This window comes from Aulonocara sp. 'chitande type north' Nkhata Bay, linkage group LG11 (genome assembly GCF_057382095.1).
Source record: "Aulonocara sp. 'chitande type north' Nkhata Bay isolate Kocher_YH1m ecotype deep benthic linkage group LG11, A_spYH_male_GT1.1, whole genome shotgun sequence".
Lineage (NCBI taxonomy): Eukaryota > Metazoa > Chordata > Actinopteri > Cichliformes > Cichlidae > Aulonocara > Aulonocara sp. 'chitande type north' Nkhata Bay.
In genome coordinates, this window is record NC_141354.1 from 16,130,952 (window position 1) to 16,148,686 (window position 17,735).

At 40.3% G+C, this 17,735-nt stretch overlaps 1 protein-coding gene across 1 annotated transcript in view; it reads left to right on the top strand.

Moving 5' to 3' along the window:
• dnah5 (dynein, axonemal, heavy chain 5) overlaps positions 1 to 17,735 on the top strand; it is a 109,328-nt gene that overhangs the window by 24,775 nt on the left and 66,818 nt on the right. The window contains exons 33-55 of the mRNA XM_086310800.1: positions 222 to 421; positions 567 to 720; positions 1,225 to 1,388; positions 1,612 to 1,768; positions 1,988 to 2,200; positions 3,762 to 3,986; positions 4,973 to 5,145; positions 6,370 to 6,440; positions 6,845 to 6,952; positions 7,783 to 7,970; positions 9,110 to 9,304; positions 9,582 to 9,716; positions 9,816 to 9,923; positions 10,503 to 10,656; positions 10,977 to 11,123; positions 12,146 to 12,387; positions 12,541 to 12,717; positions 13,016 to 13,220; positions 13,462 to 13,604; positions 15,726 to 15,860; positions 16,545 to 16,667; positions 16,776 to 16,989; positions 17,332 to 17,555. Of these exons, the coding sequence (XP_086166926.1) occupies positions 222 to 421; positions 567 to 720; positions 1,225 to 1,388; positions 1,612 to 1,768; positions 1,988 to 2,200; positions 3,762 to 3,986; positions 4,973 to 5,145; positions 6,370 to 6,440; positions 6,845 to 6,952; positions 7,783 to 7,970; positions 9,110 to 9,304; positions 9,582 to 9,716; positions 9,816 to 9,923; positions 10,503 to 10,656; positions 10,977 to 11,123; positions 12,146 to 12,387; positions 12,541 to 12,717; positions 13,016 to 13,220; positions 13,462 to 13,604; positions 15,726 to 15,860; positions 16,545 to 16,667; positions 16,776 to 16,989; positions 17,332 to 17,555 (3,855 nt within the window). The remainder of the gene's footprint in view (positions 1 to 221; positions 422 to 566; positions 721 to 1,224; positions 1,389 to 1,611; positions 1,769 to 1,987; positions 2,201 to 3,761; positions 3,987 to 4,972; positions 5,146 to 6,369; positions 6,441 to 6,844; positions 6,953 to 7,782; positions 7,971 to 9,109; positions 9,305 to 9,581; positions 9,717 to 9,815; positions 9,924 to 10,502; positions 10,657 to 10,976; positions 11,124 to 12,145; positions 12,388 to 12,540; positions 12,718 to 13,015; positions 13,221 to 13,461; positions 13,605 to 15,725; positions 15,861 to 16,544; positions 16,668 to 16,775; positions 16,990 to 17,331; positions 17,556 to 17,735) is intronic.

The following is a 17,735-nucleotide window of genomic DNA, read 5'->3' on the forward strand; positions in this document are numbered from 1 at the left end:
TTTGATATAATAAATTCCAAATAAAATACAAGTTTGGAAAATTGTTTGGAGGAAATGAAAACATTTAAAAAGTTTAAAGAGTAATATATTGAATTAACTGATAGGTGGTCCTGTTCAGTGCAAACACCAATCCTGTTTTTTCAGTGCATATGCATCTGTTTGCCATCAGCATTTTTATTGCTAACATTTAAAAACATTTGGGGGGCGGGATTCTTGTGCAGGATATCTGCATCAGTGCTGTGAAAGAGCGTGATATTGAACAAAAGCTGAAGCAAGTGATCGCTGAGTGGGACAACAAGACTTTTACATTTGCCAGTTTTAAGACCCGTGGGGAGTTGCTGCTGAGAGGAGACAGCACATCAGAGATCATTGCCAGCATGGAGGATAGCCTAATGATCTTGGGATCCCTTATGAGCAACCGGTACGGCAGTGTTGAGTGTCATTATCATTAGTGTCGGTAGTGATGATCTTCTTCCACAGCTGTGGGAAATCTAGACATTAGACGAGCCACACACAGGTGTGCGTCCCTAAGTAAGGCGAACGTGAAGATTTACCTTCTTTTTCAGGTACAACACCCCATTTAAAGCCCAGATTCAGAAGTGGGTTCAGAATCTCTCCAACACCACTGATATTATCGAGCACTGGATGACTGTCCAGAACCTGTGGATCTATCTGGAGGCTGTGTTTGTGGGTGGAGATATCGCCAAACAGTTGCCTAAGGTGAACAACATTTCAGGATGTGATTCATATTGGTTATCAGGCTTAAACATGGACTCCAAATGCAGTTTAAAAGGCAATTTCAGTTTAAAAGGCAAACAAGTGAACTGAACTGAAATTACTCATTTGCAGTTACACAATTTACATAAAAAAATTCTATCTTTACATCATTATCAGATTTCTGGACAATATTCTGGGTGTTTAGGTGCAGTAGTGCATTAATGTGCCAGGCGTTGAGTTTCTTTTATTTCCATTTTCAAAAATTATATTTCAGTCTCTTGAGCAAAATAAATCACTGGTCCAGGCAATGTTTTCAGGCCACAGTGTTTTGACATTTAAAAGAAGGAGAAATAATAGTGAAATGTTGCCTTTGTAAGATTGTTTTACGAGCTTAATTCTAAAATCAGCGCCAAACAGCGTCCAAGCATTTAAAAGAAATAACCAAATACAAAATAAAATAATAAAACAGTCTGATCATGAGATAATTGACTAACTCAATCTTTTTAGGAAGCAAAGCGTTTCTCTAACATTGATAAGTCATGGGTGAAGATCATGATGCGAGCCCATGAAATGCCCAATGTGGTACAGTCATGCGTGGGGGATGAGACCATGGGACAGCTGCTTCCACATCTCCTCGAACAGCTGGAGATCTGTCAGAAGTCTCTAACAGGGTGAGTAGAAAAAACTTAAAACACCACCATGGCCCTTATTTTTAGGTTCTAATGAACTTAACCACCAAAAGAAAGGTAGAAGATTTTAAACGATAATCAGTAGTGAGGGTAAGTGAAGTGACTGATTTCCTTTTTTATGCTGTACAGTTAACTATCTGGTTTATTGTATTGTCTGTCAGATGATACTTTGTATTGATTTTTTTAAAATTATGTGGTCAAACAGTTATCTGGAGAAGAAGCGTCTGCTGTTTCCTCGTTTCTTCTTTGTCTCTGATCCTGCCCTGCTGGAGATCCTGGGCCAGGCCTCTGACTCCCACACCATCCAGGCCCACCTTCTCAATGTCTTTGACAATACCAAGTGTGTCCAGTTTCATGAAAAGGTGGATTATGTTCTTTTTTTGTTGTTTATCTTAAACACTTAACCTTCTGAAAAATATGTGATTGTAACATGAAAGTAATAAAATATAATAGCTGCTTTAATGTCAAATTGAATGAACTAATCAGAGTAATGTAGAATTTGAAAAATATACTTTTTATAAGAAAAATAACTTCATCATTGTAGTTATAATAATCGATCTAATCAGTGTTGCCTTTCACAGATATATGACCGCATTCTGGCCGTGTCATCACGCGAGGGAGAGACTGTGGAGCTGGATCGTCCCGTCACAGCTGAAGGGAACGTGGAGGTGTGGCTCAATGCTCTGCTGAAAGAATCCCAGAGGTCTTTGCACCTTGTGATCAGACAAGCTGCTCTGGCTATCCAGGACTCTGGCTTCCAGCTAATTGACTTCCTCAACTCCTTCCCATCTCAAGTAAGTCATTGTCCAAATCCAGGAACTAATCCGCAAACGTTTTAAAACATTGATTCGACCACAACTGGCTATCCTTGTGGAGCAAGGACGGCGCTGCTCAAAAACAGAAACCTGTGTAGCCTAAAGAGGCAATCTACTATGAACATTGTAATAAACTCCAAAATAAATTCTAAAGAAAGTTGGGATGCTCCAAAATGTAAGTTAAAATAGGATGCAATGATTCGCAAGTCTTATAAACCCATATAATAAATCTAGCAAATGTTTAAAACTGTGAAAACTATTTTGAGATAAAATATTGGCTCATTTTGAATTTAATGACTACAACGACAGCCAACAAGAGTCTGGATAAATTAGTGGTAGTAAAAAAAACAGCTGGAACATTTTGCAACTAATTAGGATATCTGGCAACAGCTCAGTAATATGAGTGGATATAAATAGAGCATGTTAGATGAAAGAATTGGGCTGAGTTTCACTAATCTGCAAAAAACTAAAATTGTAGAACAATTACAGAATGATGTTCTTTAGTGTAAAATTGCAAATATGAATTTCCCGTCATCTACGTTACGTGATATCAAAAGATTTCAAGTATCTGGAGAAATCTCTGTGTGCAAGGCTGAAAATCAATATTGGATGCCTGCGAGCTTCAGACCCTCAGGCAGCACTGCATTACAAACAGACCTGATTCTGTCATGGAAATCACTGCATGGGCTCAGGAACACCTCCAGAAAATCAATGTGTGGGAGCACAGTTTGCTGTACAGGCTAAAGCTCTATGCTGCAAAGAAAAAGCCATGTGTGAACATGATTCAGAATCACCGTTATATTCTCTGGACCAGAGGTCATTTAACACTGACTGAGCCAATGTGGAAAACTTTTTATACAACATGGAGACCACATCCTCACGCAATCTGTCTTTTTCTGCTCTCTCTCATGGTATGGGGGTGCATTAGTGCCTATGAAACTGGCAGCTTCCACATCTGGATAGATACCACCATTGCTGAAAAGTATCTAAATGTTTTAGAGCAAAATATGCTCCAATCCAGTCATGTCCCTGTCTTTTTCAGGGAACAACCTGCATATTTCAGCTAAATCGCATACTTTGTAGAAGGATACTCTGGGTTTTTAACTGCCTTACATCAGTCCAGACTGTTCACCACCTGGAAACATCCTGTGTCAGAATAGAACTGGGCAATATTCCTTACCCACGTACAGTTGCTGGTCTCCCCAGTTCCCAGATGTTTACTGACTGTTGTTAAAAGTGAACAAGTATTTTTTTTTTTCTTAAAAGGGTGTGTTTTCTATAAGTATTTGTTATTGTTTCTATGTTCTGTTGTGACTAAAATATGGGTTATTGAGATTTGCAAATCATTGCGTTCTGTTTTTATTTATATTGTACTCAGCATCCCAACTTTTGGGAATTGGGGCTGTTATTTTCTCTGTAAATCTTGGGGTGTGGTACTAAACTGCTATAGTATTCCTTCATCAAAACAATAGTTAGATTTCTAAGGTCATCGGTACATTTGACCATTTTGATGTGTTTTGTTTTTTGCACATTAATGTAGGTGGGGTTACTGGGTATTCAGATGATTTGGACAAGGGACTCAGAAGAAGCTCTGACCAATGCCCGATACGATCGTCGCATCATGTCCAAAACCAACCAGTTCTTCCTGGATCTCCTTAACACCCTGATTGACATGACCACAAGAGACTTGGAGGCTGTGGAGAGGACCAAGTATGAGACCCTCATCACTATTCATGTCCACCAGAGGGACATATTTGATGAACTGGTGAGTATGTTGATCATTCGGTGAAAAGAGGCCAGAGACATCCGAACTGGGATCAGTTAGACTGACGCTGAACTGTGCACATGAACGCTTTGCAATTTCTGTTCAAGATTAGAATCTCCGGCTCAAAATAGCAACCACTCTGTAAACTGTGTTTGATATTCAGACTCCCAAGGGCTGCCATGTCAGAATACAAAATGTTGTTTACTGCAGCGAGTAAATTCTGTCGAAAGTAGTCAGAGGGGTTTTAATGGCAGTCAAGTAATATTTAAAGTCACGACTGTGTTTGAATCTCCACTTAAGGCAGAATAAGCATGTTGCTGAACCCCAAGGTTAATAGAAGCAGTTTGAAGAAACTTTATTTGGATGTGTTTTTTCAGTTCTTTCTAAAATCATTTGTATTTATTTAGCTCATACCATTAATTTGTCCTGCTCATGTTCCTTTGTCCTGTTTGTTTCTAAACACATTTTTGCCTCACCTTATTTCCTCTCCAATAATATATCACACTGCTACTTTTCTACCCCCACTGTATTTTTTCTCACACATATTCTGCTTTTTATCTCTTCTATTCATTACTATTCTAATTCATTTTGTACTTTTTCCCATTTGCATCATTTTAACTTGCTGGACTTTTCTCTTCCCTCCTTTTCACTCTCCCCTATCCTTTACCTTCCTTTCTTCCCATTTCACTTCATGACCTCTTCGTTCATCCTCCACTTTCTTGCTTCTCTTCTCTTTCCACCCTTTTAATGTTACCCTCCTGTCACCGAAATCCCTCCTCACACATCCCGCCCTTCCACCTTTCTTCCCCTCTTTTATCTGGCTTTCATCTCTCTTTTCAAATAATCTTCTGAGTGGTGCCCTTCAATTTCTTATTCTTCACATGCCATCTCCCTTCTCCCTTCACTTCTGTTTCCATCCCCTTGTCTCCTTCTGCCCTCTCTTTCCCTCTTTCCCTGTCTCTTATCGCTACCCTTTCTCCACCTAGTGCCGGTTGCATGTCAAAAGCTCCAGTGACTTTGAATGGCTGAAGCAGTGCCGTTTCTACTTCAATGAGGACTCAGACAAGATGATCATCAACATTACAGATGTGGGCTTTGTCTACCAGAATGAATTCTTGGGGTGTACCGAAAGGCTTGTCATTACACCTTTGACGGACAGGTAAAGCAGACATACGTCAGTAAAATGTATCATAATGGCAAAAGTCATATGCACACACACTAATAAGAAAATAAAGGAAAAAAACAGCAGTATAACTTTTCTTTTTTGCAGTTTAAACAAAGACAGTGTAACCTTGGAGTGACTGTACAGAAAACGTGACCCTGCCTTTGTAACTAAGTCAGAAATGCATGCTGCATCATGCATCAGTTATTTTAGGAACCCACTCTAGATTTATGCTGAAAACTTGACCGTGATTGTTCGTTGTAATGTCAAGTTTCATGAAATGGATTAAACTTTCTGTGGTTGACTAATGACTGGATTTGTAAAGCAAAGAAAAAAAGACAACTCGGGGACTGTGAGGATGAGAAATTAGAAAGCAGGATGAAGCAGGATGAAGCAGGATGAAGCAGTCTTACACAGCGATCATCACATCTGTAACTAACAGGCGATATGAATGACAGAAAGAAAAGGAAAGAGGATCAGACAGAGTGAGGGAGACAGCAGTCCAACAACAAGAAGTGTCTTAGTAACAGACACAGAGGGTAAAATATGAGAAGAGACAAGGAGGGAAAAAAAGATGAGGAGAGACAAGGAGGAGATGTGAGAGGACAGCACTAGGGAGGGAGTTACCATCTAACATCAGACAGCAGCTCTCCAAAAAAGTGGCATGCTGGCCTTATGGCTAGAGGCGCCAAGACAGCTCTGCTTTTCCATCATTTTCTCATGCTGTCTTTCTTCTTTGTTTTGCTTGCTATCATTGTCCTACCTCCTCGCTGCCACCACATCACGTTAAAAAAGGGAAAGGTGCAAGTGGTCCTAAATTGTGGCAAAAAAGATGTTGGGATGAAAAAAGTAAATCTGGTTACGGAGTGGTCAGAATTAATCTGTATCTGCTGAAGGAGAGAAAATATGTCAGTATCCCAGCTTTACCATGATTTTTACCCCGAGGTCAGTCATTGTAATGAAGATGGAGACCAGTGACCAGAGGGCTAGGTCCTGTTGTCAGTCATCCTGATTGCTGATGTGTCCTTGAGCAAATCGCTGAATCCCCATCAGCTTCAGGGGCAGGGTTCTAAAGCTTAATCCTTGAACCTTGTGGAGAATGAGATCACGTTCATTTGTGGTCATTTTGAGTATGGATATTATTAGCTTATGAATTTATGAAATGATTCATGATTTATGAAATTAGATTGTTATTATGTTTGTGTGTCTACAATTGGACAGGTGTTACATCACTTTAGCCCAAGCTCTTGGTATGAGTATGGGTGGAGCACCTGCTGGTCCAGCTGGAACAGGTATGAAAATTAGTCACACAGTATCTATCTATTTTTTGGAAATTACATTGAATCAAAAAGAAAATGCAACATTTTATAGGAATGAAAACCTAGAACTGGTATGCAAAACTTATGATTTCGGAATGGGACAGGCATGTTAAAAAGCTGTTCCAAGGTTTGCCAAGTGTTAAAGTAATTGAATTTAACCATTTTAAATATAGATAATTTACCCTTCTAGACTCTATACAACTCAGGTCATTTAAATGAAGAATCAAACAACACAGCTATCTCAGTCGGGAACGGCTTCATTACAGAGTTAGCTTTGATAGTTTCTATTATGAGATCATTTGTTGTCAGGTTTTCTATCAGCATACAAATGGTTGCATTTCAGTTTAGGCTGTGAAAATGTTGCCTTTTGTTATCAGGAAAGACCGAGACCATAAAAGACATGGGTCGCTGTTTGGGAAAGTACGTTGTGGTCTTCAACTGCTCTGACCAGATGGACTTCAGAGGCTTGGGGAGAATATTTAAAGGTGAGAATCACTAAGTAAAGTCATGCTATAAGTGTCATGATAGACTGTGTGGCAAGCAGGAAGTACGTACCAATTGCAGAACTCATGAGACAGAATCAACTTAAAGAGGCAGCGTTTATTGCTGGGAGGCTTTACATAAAGATTAAACTTCACAAAAAACAAACCAAAACCCCAAACTAGAAAACTCGAAACTAAACTGGACACTTGAGTCTAAAAACTAAGAAGCACAAACTAGGAAAACAAACCAGGACTGGGAACTAGAATTTCCTCAGGAATTCGGAGGGGAAAAAACAGACAGCATGGTGAGGGTACGACATGACACAGAGCAAGGAAAACACAGGACTGGAGCAATCAGGGAACGGGAGACAGGAGGGAAACACAGCTCGGGGAGAAATCAGAGCTAACGAGACAAGGTGAAGCAAAACCAGACACACTGGAAGCACAACAGGCACAGAGACACAGACTTGACACTGAACATAGGGACACGGGAACAAGAACTAGAAATCACAGAGCAACAAACTAGAGAGCTAGAAATACTGAGACAGAAACCAAAACACTAACAGTGATAACCATGATGAACTCAAAGATCAAAAACACAACAAAACTCAAAACACTGGGTCACCGACCCAGGACCGTGACAATAAATATATACCCAGAAAGAAGTTTAAGGGTTTGAGTTATCAGGTTATAGACCTGTGGGGTTTTTTTTTTTGCTAATAAATCATAACAATACAGATAAAAAAAAACAACAATCACACAATATGTAATGTCAGATATCTTATTTGTTTGCAGCGGACGGACCATAGCTCTGTGTTTATGTGATTTACCAGGTCTGGCTCAGTCTGGTTCGTGGGGCTGTTTTGACGAGTTCAACCGCATCGACCTCCCAGTTCTTTCTGTGGCAGCCCAGCAGATCGCGATAGTTCTCACCTGCAAGAAGGAACGTCGCAAAAATTTTGTCTTCACAGATGGAGACAATGTGGACATGAACCCAGAGTTTGGCATCTTCCTTACCATGGTTAGTGATGGAAGTAGAACAAGACTGCTAATATCTATTTGACTGGTCAGAGGAAATATCTAAAGGAGGCAGTTCTTAACATCAGTAAATGACACCTTAGTTAACAGAATGAATATTGAAGTGTATGAACTGTATCTGTTTCAGATGGTGCCTGGACATGCTGTGCATGCATGGACATCAATATTTACTCTTGGCTGTTAGATTTATCGCATAATGATTCCTTTTTTTTAAAGCAAAATTTTTAATCTTGAAAACTGAAATGAATCACAAATAACACTAAATTGAACTCTAACATGTAATATTTTATAAGTCAGTTTTTGAATTAAACTTTGGGCTCTGCCTGCTATTTCATGTGATTTATTTCTTAGAGTAATAGTTAAATCGCTTTATCTCCTTGCCTCATTTGCTGTCCTGAGGCAAGTCATTAAACATAACAGTGGAATAATTCCTCCCTGTGGCGAGAGGGGTCAGAGATCATTTTCCTCTTTTTTATTCTGTGTGTGTGTGTGTGTGTGTGTGTGTGTGTGTGTGTGTGTGTGTGTGTGTGTGTGTGTGTGTGTGTACATTAGTATAGACAAGCTTTGTGAAACAGGCTGTGTCTGTAGGCTGTGTCTGCTGAAGTTGAAGGATAGCGTTTGTGATGAAGATGAACTACATTCCAGTATAAACTTCATCCATTTAGTTTCATTGTTGTTGCATTCTAGTCTGTCATCTAAATCAGCGGTCTCCAACCTTTTTTGCGCCACGGACCGGTTTATGCCCAACAATATTTTCACGGACCGGCCTTTAAAAATACAACAAAATAAAACTAGTACCGCTACTGAAAAATAGAAGAGTTATTCATAACACACGTGAAAAGACCCAGGAAAACTGAGTTAACGATAAAAACGATGACAAAATAACGCAGAAAACCGATAAAAACCCTGAAAACCATACATTTCACACCTGAGCCTCAACTCTCGCGGCCCGGTACCAAACGACTCATGGACCGGTACCGGTCCGAGGCCCGGGGACCACTGATCTAAATTTCTAATGCAGTAGAATGGGCAATGTAGCATTTACTCCTAATTATCATTAAATGTTTTATTTCTGTTTTACTCCATTAATATCTTTTTTTTTGTTATTCTCCATGTAATCAGAATCCAGGTTATGCAGGTCGTCAGGAGCTTCCTGAAAACCTGAAGATCAACTTCCGCTCCGTGGCCATGATGGTTCCAGACCGTCAAATCATTATTAGGGTAAAACTGGCCAGTTGTGGGTTTATCGACAACATGGAGCTTGCACGCAAATTCTTCACGCTTTACAAGCTGTGCGAGGAGCAACTGTCCAAGCAGGTATAAAAATTGAAGATCTTCCTTTTAACCTTGCAGTAACAAGTGGAAAGTGGTAGAACTTGCACTGAGTGTGGGAGCATAAACAAGCTGCAGCTAAAAATGCATAAAAAGTCTTACTGACACACAGGCTGCTGAAAATAGAGTGTGATGCTTGTAGGAATGGGGTCAGAAAAGGAGTTAGTTTGGAGGAGGTATCATTGTCACATGACTTAACAACAAGGTTGCACGGGTTTCCATTAATGTAAATGAAACTAAAATGATATTTATGAATGTTCAGGTTCACTATGATTTTGGCCTGCGCAACATTCTGTCAGTTCTGCGAACTCTGGGAGCAGCCAAGCGAGCCAACCCCAGTGATACAGAGTCTACCATTGTCATGAGGGTTCTAAGGGACATGAACCTTTCAAAACTGGTAAGTCTACAATGTACACAATAGGGCATCAAAAAGATAACCATGCTGATATTTCATGTTTTCACTGGGTTTTGCAAATTTGTGTGCACATGCGTTTAGATCGATGAGGATGAGCCACTTTTTCTGAGCTTGATTGAAGACCTCTTCCCGGGCATCCAACTTGACAAAGCGGGCTACCCTGAACTAGAAGCTGCCATTGACAAACAGGTAGGAGAGTTTGGAGAATGGATTTATCTGTTATTGACGAGGAGAGTGAAAATCCACAGTAACACCAAGTTTGCAAGATGGGGGGAACAGGAAGGGGAAACAATGGAAAGAGGCAGAAAGAGAAATGCGAAGGCTGAGTAAGACGGTCCAAAAGCCTAATGGAGAGTGAGGCCGCCGTATTTGTCATGTCAGACCTCAGGACAGGACATCGAGAAGGATACAAATAGTGGCATTTATTATTTGTAAAGGACCTAACCCGAGGACTTGTGAAAAACAGTGCAGGAAGGGAGAGATGCAATTAAAAGTTGGAACTTTTAGATTTTATGCTGTTTTGTTGCTGATCAGTTAAGCAAGTGCATTTGATAGTATTAGTTTAGTTTTTCATATATTGCTTCTGCATTTTGGCTTCATTTTTTTAATTTAAAAAAAAAAGATGTTTTGATGTGTGAAACCTTAAAATTGACTGAAGGTGTGCTTTCTTTTTACCACGACTGTATACTAAGTTATTATACTTGTAAATACAGTAAAAGCATTATTGTTACAAAAATAGCTGGAATTGTAACTACTTTGTTTCTTCAGGTGGAGGATGCAGGCCTAATCAACCATCCTCCTTGGAAGCTAAAGGTCATCCAGCTGTACGAGACTCAAAGAGTCCGACATGGCATGATGGCCCTGGGGCCCAGTGGGGCTGGAAAGACAACTTGTATACACACGCTTATGAAAGCTATGACAGGTAGGATTTAGTGTATTTTGTCGCATGTGAGCTTAAAGAAAAAGACACCAACTTGTGGTAAGCTTGTTTTGAATCTATTGTACTGTAGACACGAATATGTGAACAGAATAACCGAAGAAATATACTCATACTGGGACGAGATATCTATTTAATTTATGGGGTATCTTATTAAATCTACATATTTTTAGGGTAATATTGTTACTTTTGTGACCTTGTCATGTGTTTAATATAATTATTGCTCCATTAAAGTATTATATTATCCATTATATTAACTTTAGGAAAACAGAACATGTTTCTGCTAATATCTAATTTTCTTCCAGAATGTGGTCATTCTCACAGAGAGATGCGCATGAACCCCAAAGCCATTACTGCACCTCAGATGTTTGGCAGACTAGATGTGGCCACAAATGACTGGACTGATGGCATCTTCTCTACACTGTGGAGGAAAACACTGAGAGCAAAGAAAGGTCCAAAAAGTTTCTTATTGTGCACATATGTCACACTTGGGTATTAATAAAGCAAAACATCATTGGTAAACATTGTTTTCCATGAGAACTTTGACAAACCAGTTCAAGTAGGTTATTGCAATTAAGTATTAATACGTTGGGACAACGTTGGAAGGTTCAAAGGAAACAAAGCTCTGTTTAATCTTCCTATTTAGTTCTAAGCTTACACGGATAATTAAAAATGTCTGCGGGCAATTGCGTATGCATTCCATGTTTGCTTTTATGCGTCTAAGTACACATCTCATCTATTAATTACTTGTTCTGATGGTGTTTTGCATCTCTATGAGTGGGGTGTTCTCTGCGTATTTGCATTATTTTCCTGCTGCTACTTCCTGTTCATTTGCAGAGCTTGCTACTTTGGACAGAGTGAATTCCAGTGTAGAAAAGTAGATGTGGCAATGTGACAGGGCAGCAGCTCCTGGGTCAAGTAGATATTCCTCAAAGAAAAGAAGTACTTTGTGAAAACAGCTGTGTGCTGTCCACGCTCATTGTGTTTTAACTGATGCAGAAACAGCCTTGTGTGTATCATCTGGTAACTTCTGTGTAAAACACGTGCTCATGTAGTAGTCATATTCAAAGGAACTGATTTCTCAGCATTTAGAGTGTAAACCACATTCAAACAGCAGCTTTATCGTGCGATATTGCCTGAACGTCAGACAACGTCAGCCTTTTGCTTGTTTCAGACGCAATTTGTCTTTTGTGTTTCTGTTTTTGGATGTTTTCCAACTGGGAGGAGAGCGAGGAGAAACGGATTTCTTTGTTCATATTTAAAATTCCACAAAATAAATGACTCAGTTGTTGTTTTTCTTGCAAACTGATAGCTCATGATTGCTGGTTAGCCAAGAAAACATTTTGAACTCTTTTGTCTGCACTAAATTCATATTCAGAAATGTAGCTCATTTTTGCTTGAGGGTGACAGCACAAGGTCTTCATACCACCTCATTTTCGTAATCATGTAAACAAACACTTTGTTTCCCTCACAGGAGAGCACATCTGGATAGTGCTGGATGGGCCAGTTGACGCCATCTGGATTGAAAACCTAAATTCAGTTTTGGATGACAACAGAACTCTTACACTCGCAAATGGAGACCGAATACCAATGGCTCCCAACTGCAAGGTGGTATTTGAGCCGCATAACATCGACAATGCCTCTCCAGCCACCGTCTCACGCAATGGCATGGTGTTCATGAGCTCCTCTGTGCTCACCTGGATCCCCATACTAGAGGTGAAAAACCGGTTGTAATTATTTTTGTTTCATTTCGTAAAAGTTTGAAATCAAGGTATATTAAGGCAATATTTACTTGTGAATCATATAATTTAAAACCTGTGCACTGCATGTAGTTTTGACTAAATAGAGTCATGCTGTTGCTGCTTCTAGGGCTGGTTGAAGAAACGGTCCCCACATGAGGCAGAGATACTGAGAAAGCTCTTCTCTTCGTCTTTCTCCGAGCTCTACCGCTTCTGCGTGCAGTCACTAGAGTTCAAAATGGACATGCTAGAGGCCTTTGTAATCATGCAATGCATAAACATGCTACAGGGACTCATACCACCTAAGGTGAGGTATTCCCATCCACTGGACATGCACACGAACAGCAGCTAATGAATATTTCATTGATAAGTGACTCTTGAAGTAGAAGTGGAAATTTATAGTGAGACCAACTTGTATTTATGTTTTCAAAACCTTTTTAAGCACATTTATACCCATTATACAGACTGGGACTCATAGTTTTGTCCATATATTTTGTATGTTCAGTTTCATAGACTTGGCCTAACTTATGAAGTGCTCATCTCCTTTTTGGGTTCTTTTAATGATCCCTGAATTTCCTCATCTTAAAATGGATATCAATTTACAGGAGCAGTGTGGCGATTTATCCAGAGAGTTCTTGGAGCGGCTTTATGTCTTTGCACTAATGTGGAGCGCTGGGGCCGTACTTGAACTGGATGATCGGAGGAAGATGGAAATCTGGCTTAGAGGAAACAAGAGTATTCATCTAAACTTGCCAGACATTCCTCCTGACAGTGAGGACACCATGTTTGACTACTATGTCACAGCAGATGGTAAGCATGGCTTCATTAACTTTCAGTCAGATGGCGTTGTTTAGTTACTGGGTAGGCAGAGACATTATGTCTCATGTTGTACTTATGGAAAGTACATATGTGTATATAAAATTATTTTTAGTGATAAACTAAATTAATATCCTTGGATTAATATTATTTTGAAAAAATTTTTTTTTCATATTTTGTGTTGATCTCTACAACAAGCTTTATCTTATTAAAATTAAATTAAATATTTTTCCAGGTCATTGGGTCCATTGGAACACCAGAGTGGAGGAATACATTTATCCATCTGAATTCACACCAGAGTACAGCTCAATTTTGGTCCCCAATGTGGACAACGTTAGAACAGACTTCCTAACCCAGACTATTGCAAAGCAAGGCAAGGTATGGTTACCAGTTAGAGTAATTTCCATCATCAGCAAACACTAGTGACCCGCTTCCAGTGACAGCCTACACGCGCATGCTTTAACGCGTAGTGTTAAACTGCCTTCTCCATGTTTGATAGACAATGTGATGATGTTCCACATACTTTTCTTTTCCCATCATTCTGGCACAAGCAATCTTAGTTTTAGTTTTTGGATAATTGTGCAAGGCTCTTTTTAGCTGTTTTCTGTTTTCAAAGTCTAATCTGACCTTCCTGTTCTTGAGTGTTTTGTGTCTTTTCTAAATCCTCTATAGTATTTATTTATTGTCATTGTCAAGAACAATGAAATTGCGTTTGGGGCTTCCATACAACCCCAAAAAAAGAAGAAAATAATAAATACCCCTTAAAACCCAAGTGTACATATTTAACCCAGTGTGACTCCAATGCAATAAGACAATCCTTAGCAATAATGTTCGTAGAAATTCAGACAAAGACCTGAGAAACATGACAAAATACAACAGTGCAACCCATTCAATATTATTGTACTGTGAGATATGATATCAGATATGATAGTTATCTGTTTAAGAAAGAGGGGGGGGGGGGGGGGGGGGGCAGGAGGGGGAAGAGAATAAAGATATGATGCACCAATGCAGACCAGTTCATTGCTATTAAGAAGTTGGATATGGTTATTGTCCGTGAGAGGGGGGCAGAGAGTTCAGGAGCCTCACAGCCTGTGGATACAGGCTGTTGGCCAGTCTGGATGTTCTGGCCTGTATAGACCTGTACCTTCTCCCTGAGGGCAGCAGATGGAAAAGGTGGCGCGCAGGGTGATGTTGGTCCCGCAGGATACTGTGCACCCTCCTCAGACAGCGAGTGGGGAAGATGTTACTGATCTCTGGCAGACTTGTTCCAATAATTCTGCCAGCTTCTTTCACCACCCGCTGGAGTGCTTGCTGATCGGCCTTGGTGCAGCTGGGGAACCACACTAGAAATCCATACGTCAGAACGCTGCTGATGGCACAGTTGTAGAAGTTCAACATCAGAGATCTGGGAATGTGTGCGCTCCGCAGTCTCCTCAGGTAGTAGAGGCGCTGTTGGGCCTTCCGTACAACTGAGGTGATATGGTTGCCCCAGGACAGGTCCTCGGTCACAGTTACCCCCAAGAATTTAAAACTGCTCACCCTCTCCACCGCCTCACTGCCATTGAAGAGAGGCAGATGGTTGTTATGACCCCTCTTCCGGAAATCTACAATGATCTCCTTGGTCTTTTTGGTGTTTAAGACCAAGTTATTGTCGTGGCACCATGACTCTAGTTGTTGCACCTCTGTCCTATAGTTTGTCTCATCATTGTTGGATATAAGTCCGAGCACTGTAGTGTCATCTGCAAACTTAACAATGAGATTGGACGCGCAGGAGGAAATACAGTCATGGGTGAAGAGAGTGTATAGCAGAGGGCTCAGAACACACCCCTGAGGGGCACCGGTGTTGACCACAAGGGTGGAAGAGGTGTTCTTACCCACTCTGACACTCTGTCTACGGTTAGTGAGGAAGTCCACAATCCAGTTGCACAGAGAGGAGTTAAGTCCCAGTTGGTGGAGTTTGGGACGGAGTTTGTATGGCCGGATGGTATTAAAAGCCGAGCTGTAGTCTACAAAGAGGAGCCGTGCATAGGTGTTCCTGTGTTCCAAGTGCTTCAGTAATGTGTGCAGCACTGTGGCGATCGCATCCTCGGTTGACCGGTTCTCCCTGTATGCAAACTGGTGCGAGTCCAGGGATGGTGGAAAAGCAGCTCTGATGTGTTATATTTACATTTATGAAGGTCTCATCTGTTTTTAGACTTTGACAATGAGTCATGTACTTTCTCCAGAGAGACAACCTGAAGTAAACTTTGGATAAACATTTAAATGTAACTACAAAACCAGCATCATGTGTTTATGCTCAGCAGACGCAGAGGATATGCTCTTACTTTCCCTTTGATCTTTCCTCATAGAATATGCCGTAGACGTGCCTCTCTTGCATTGGAGGACACAGTTAACTGTTCGCGGTCTTGTTCTACTGTCGTCCTTCTCATGTTATCCTATAACGTGGAAGTTAGTTGGGATAATTTGGACTGATGGCAAATCTAAATATGTTTGTTATAGGCTGTTTTGCTAATTGGAGAGCAAGGAACAGCCAAGACTGTTATCATCAAGAGCTACATGTCAAAGTATGACCCTGAGACCCACATAGGCAAGAGTCTCAACTTCTCTTCTGCTACTACACCACTAATGTTCCAGGTAAAGCAGCAGGTCACCTGCCTACGTTTCTCTTAATTTAGAAGAAACAGAAGTGTGTCACTCTGTGAATTTTTAACTTAAAAGGAGCGTTCAGTTAAAGAGGGGAGAACACCACAGGCAGGTAAACAAGAATAAAGAGCAAACTTTAAAAATGAAAGCTGATGCAACAGAACGTAACACCAAGAGATCAAACACAGGAATTAGCTGAAGGCTTATACAAATAGTAGTAAAACCAAAAACAAAAGATATGAAGGATGGATGCAAAGTACAGTGAAACCAAAATAGACACAAACTAGGAAAGAGGGCGGAATACAGCTGAGTAACAAGGCATATTATAGGCTCCTTACTGCGCACACTCAGGGACCGATCGAGTGATGAGATACAGCTGAAGTAGTAAGAGTAGACAGCAGTCACACAGCCAAAGACAGGAAGAAAGTAATCGTTTCAATGCAAGGCAGGGGGCAGTTGTATAAGGCATTGCCAACCTGGCAATGCCTTATGCACAGAGCAGGTCTATAATGAAAACCAACACCATGACTGTGTTCATTTGCCATTAAAGAATATGAACATGTGTGATATTGATGATCTGTGATGAATTACATTTCAGTTGAAATTAAAAGATCTCTTTCTTTATCTCGCTGTACTTTTTCTTGCCTCATCCCTCCCTTTTTTCCTTTTTTTTAGAGGTCAGTTGAGAGCTATGTTGATAAGAGGATGGGGACCACTTATGGACCGCCTGCTGGGAAGAAAATGTCAATTTTTATAGATGACATCAACATGCCTGTCATCAATGAGTGGGGAGACCAGGTCATTATAACATTTCTACTGGTGTTTTTTCATTCATAATACTGGTTAATGATAAATAAATGAAAAACAAAACTTTTCTTGATTTAAGCTTCTTGCTTTCAATCACAGGTGACTAATGAGATTGTCAGGCAGCTGATGGAACAGAATGGTTTCTTCAATCTGGAAAAACCTGGAGAGTTCACAAATATTGTGGATGTTCAGTTCCTGGCAGCAATGATTCATCCTGGAGGGGGCCGTAATGACATACCACAGAGACTGAAAAGGCAGTTCTCAATCTTTAACTGCACGCTGCCCTCCAATGCTTCGATAGACAAGATATTTGGTGGGTAAAACACTGCAAGAAGTCATTTTTCTGCAGTCATTTATATTTTGGGGATTACTTCGCATTACATGTTCATACATGACAAGGTCTAAGGCATAATGTATAATGTATGTCCTGAGAGACATACATTATTTTATTTGTTCTTATTTTACCATTTCCAGACAGTTGTGTAGGTGTTGTGTGCTTGTAATATAGTTGCCAATCATATATATATCACAGCAAGTTAGAGGGATGAACTAAGTACTAATAAATGCCACCATACAGTGATTTCACGAAACACACTGTATCCTTTACTTTGGAAAAAAATATATAACTTTTCTAAACATCGACTTTATGACACAGGCGTGATCGGTGAGGGCCACTTTTACACAGGACGTGGTTTTAGCGAGGAGGTCCAGAGCACTGTACCTCGTTTGGTTTCCCTCACGCGTCGTCTCTGGCAGCTGACTAAGGTCAAGATGCTTCCGACTCCTGCAAAGTTCCACTACATCTTTAACCTGAGGGATCTCTCCAGGATCTGGCAAGGCATGCTCAGCACCAATGCTGAAGTTGTCACCTCTGTCCAGGTGAGATGTATTTTGCATGCTTAATTACCTCATTTCTAACATGACAAGTAGTTAAGAAAAACTTGAGAACATGTTGAGATTTCCACTGGAGAAACATTTTTTTTGGTCACACATGCAGGATTTTTCCAAGGACAAATATGCATGACTGAGTAAGTGACAAACAGGGGAAGTGGCAGCAGT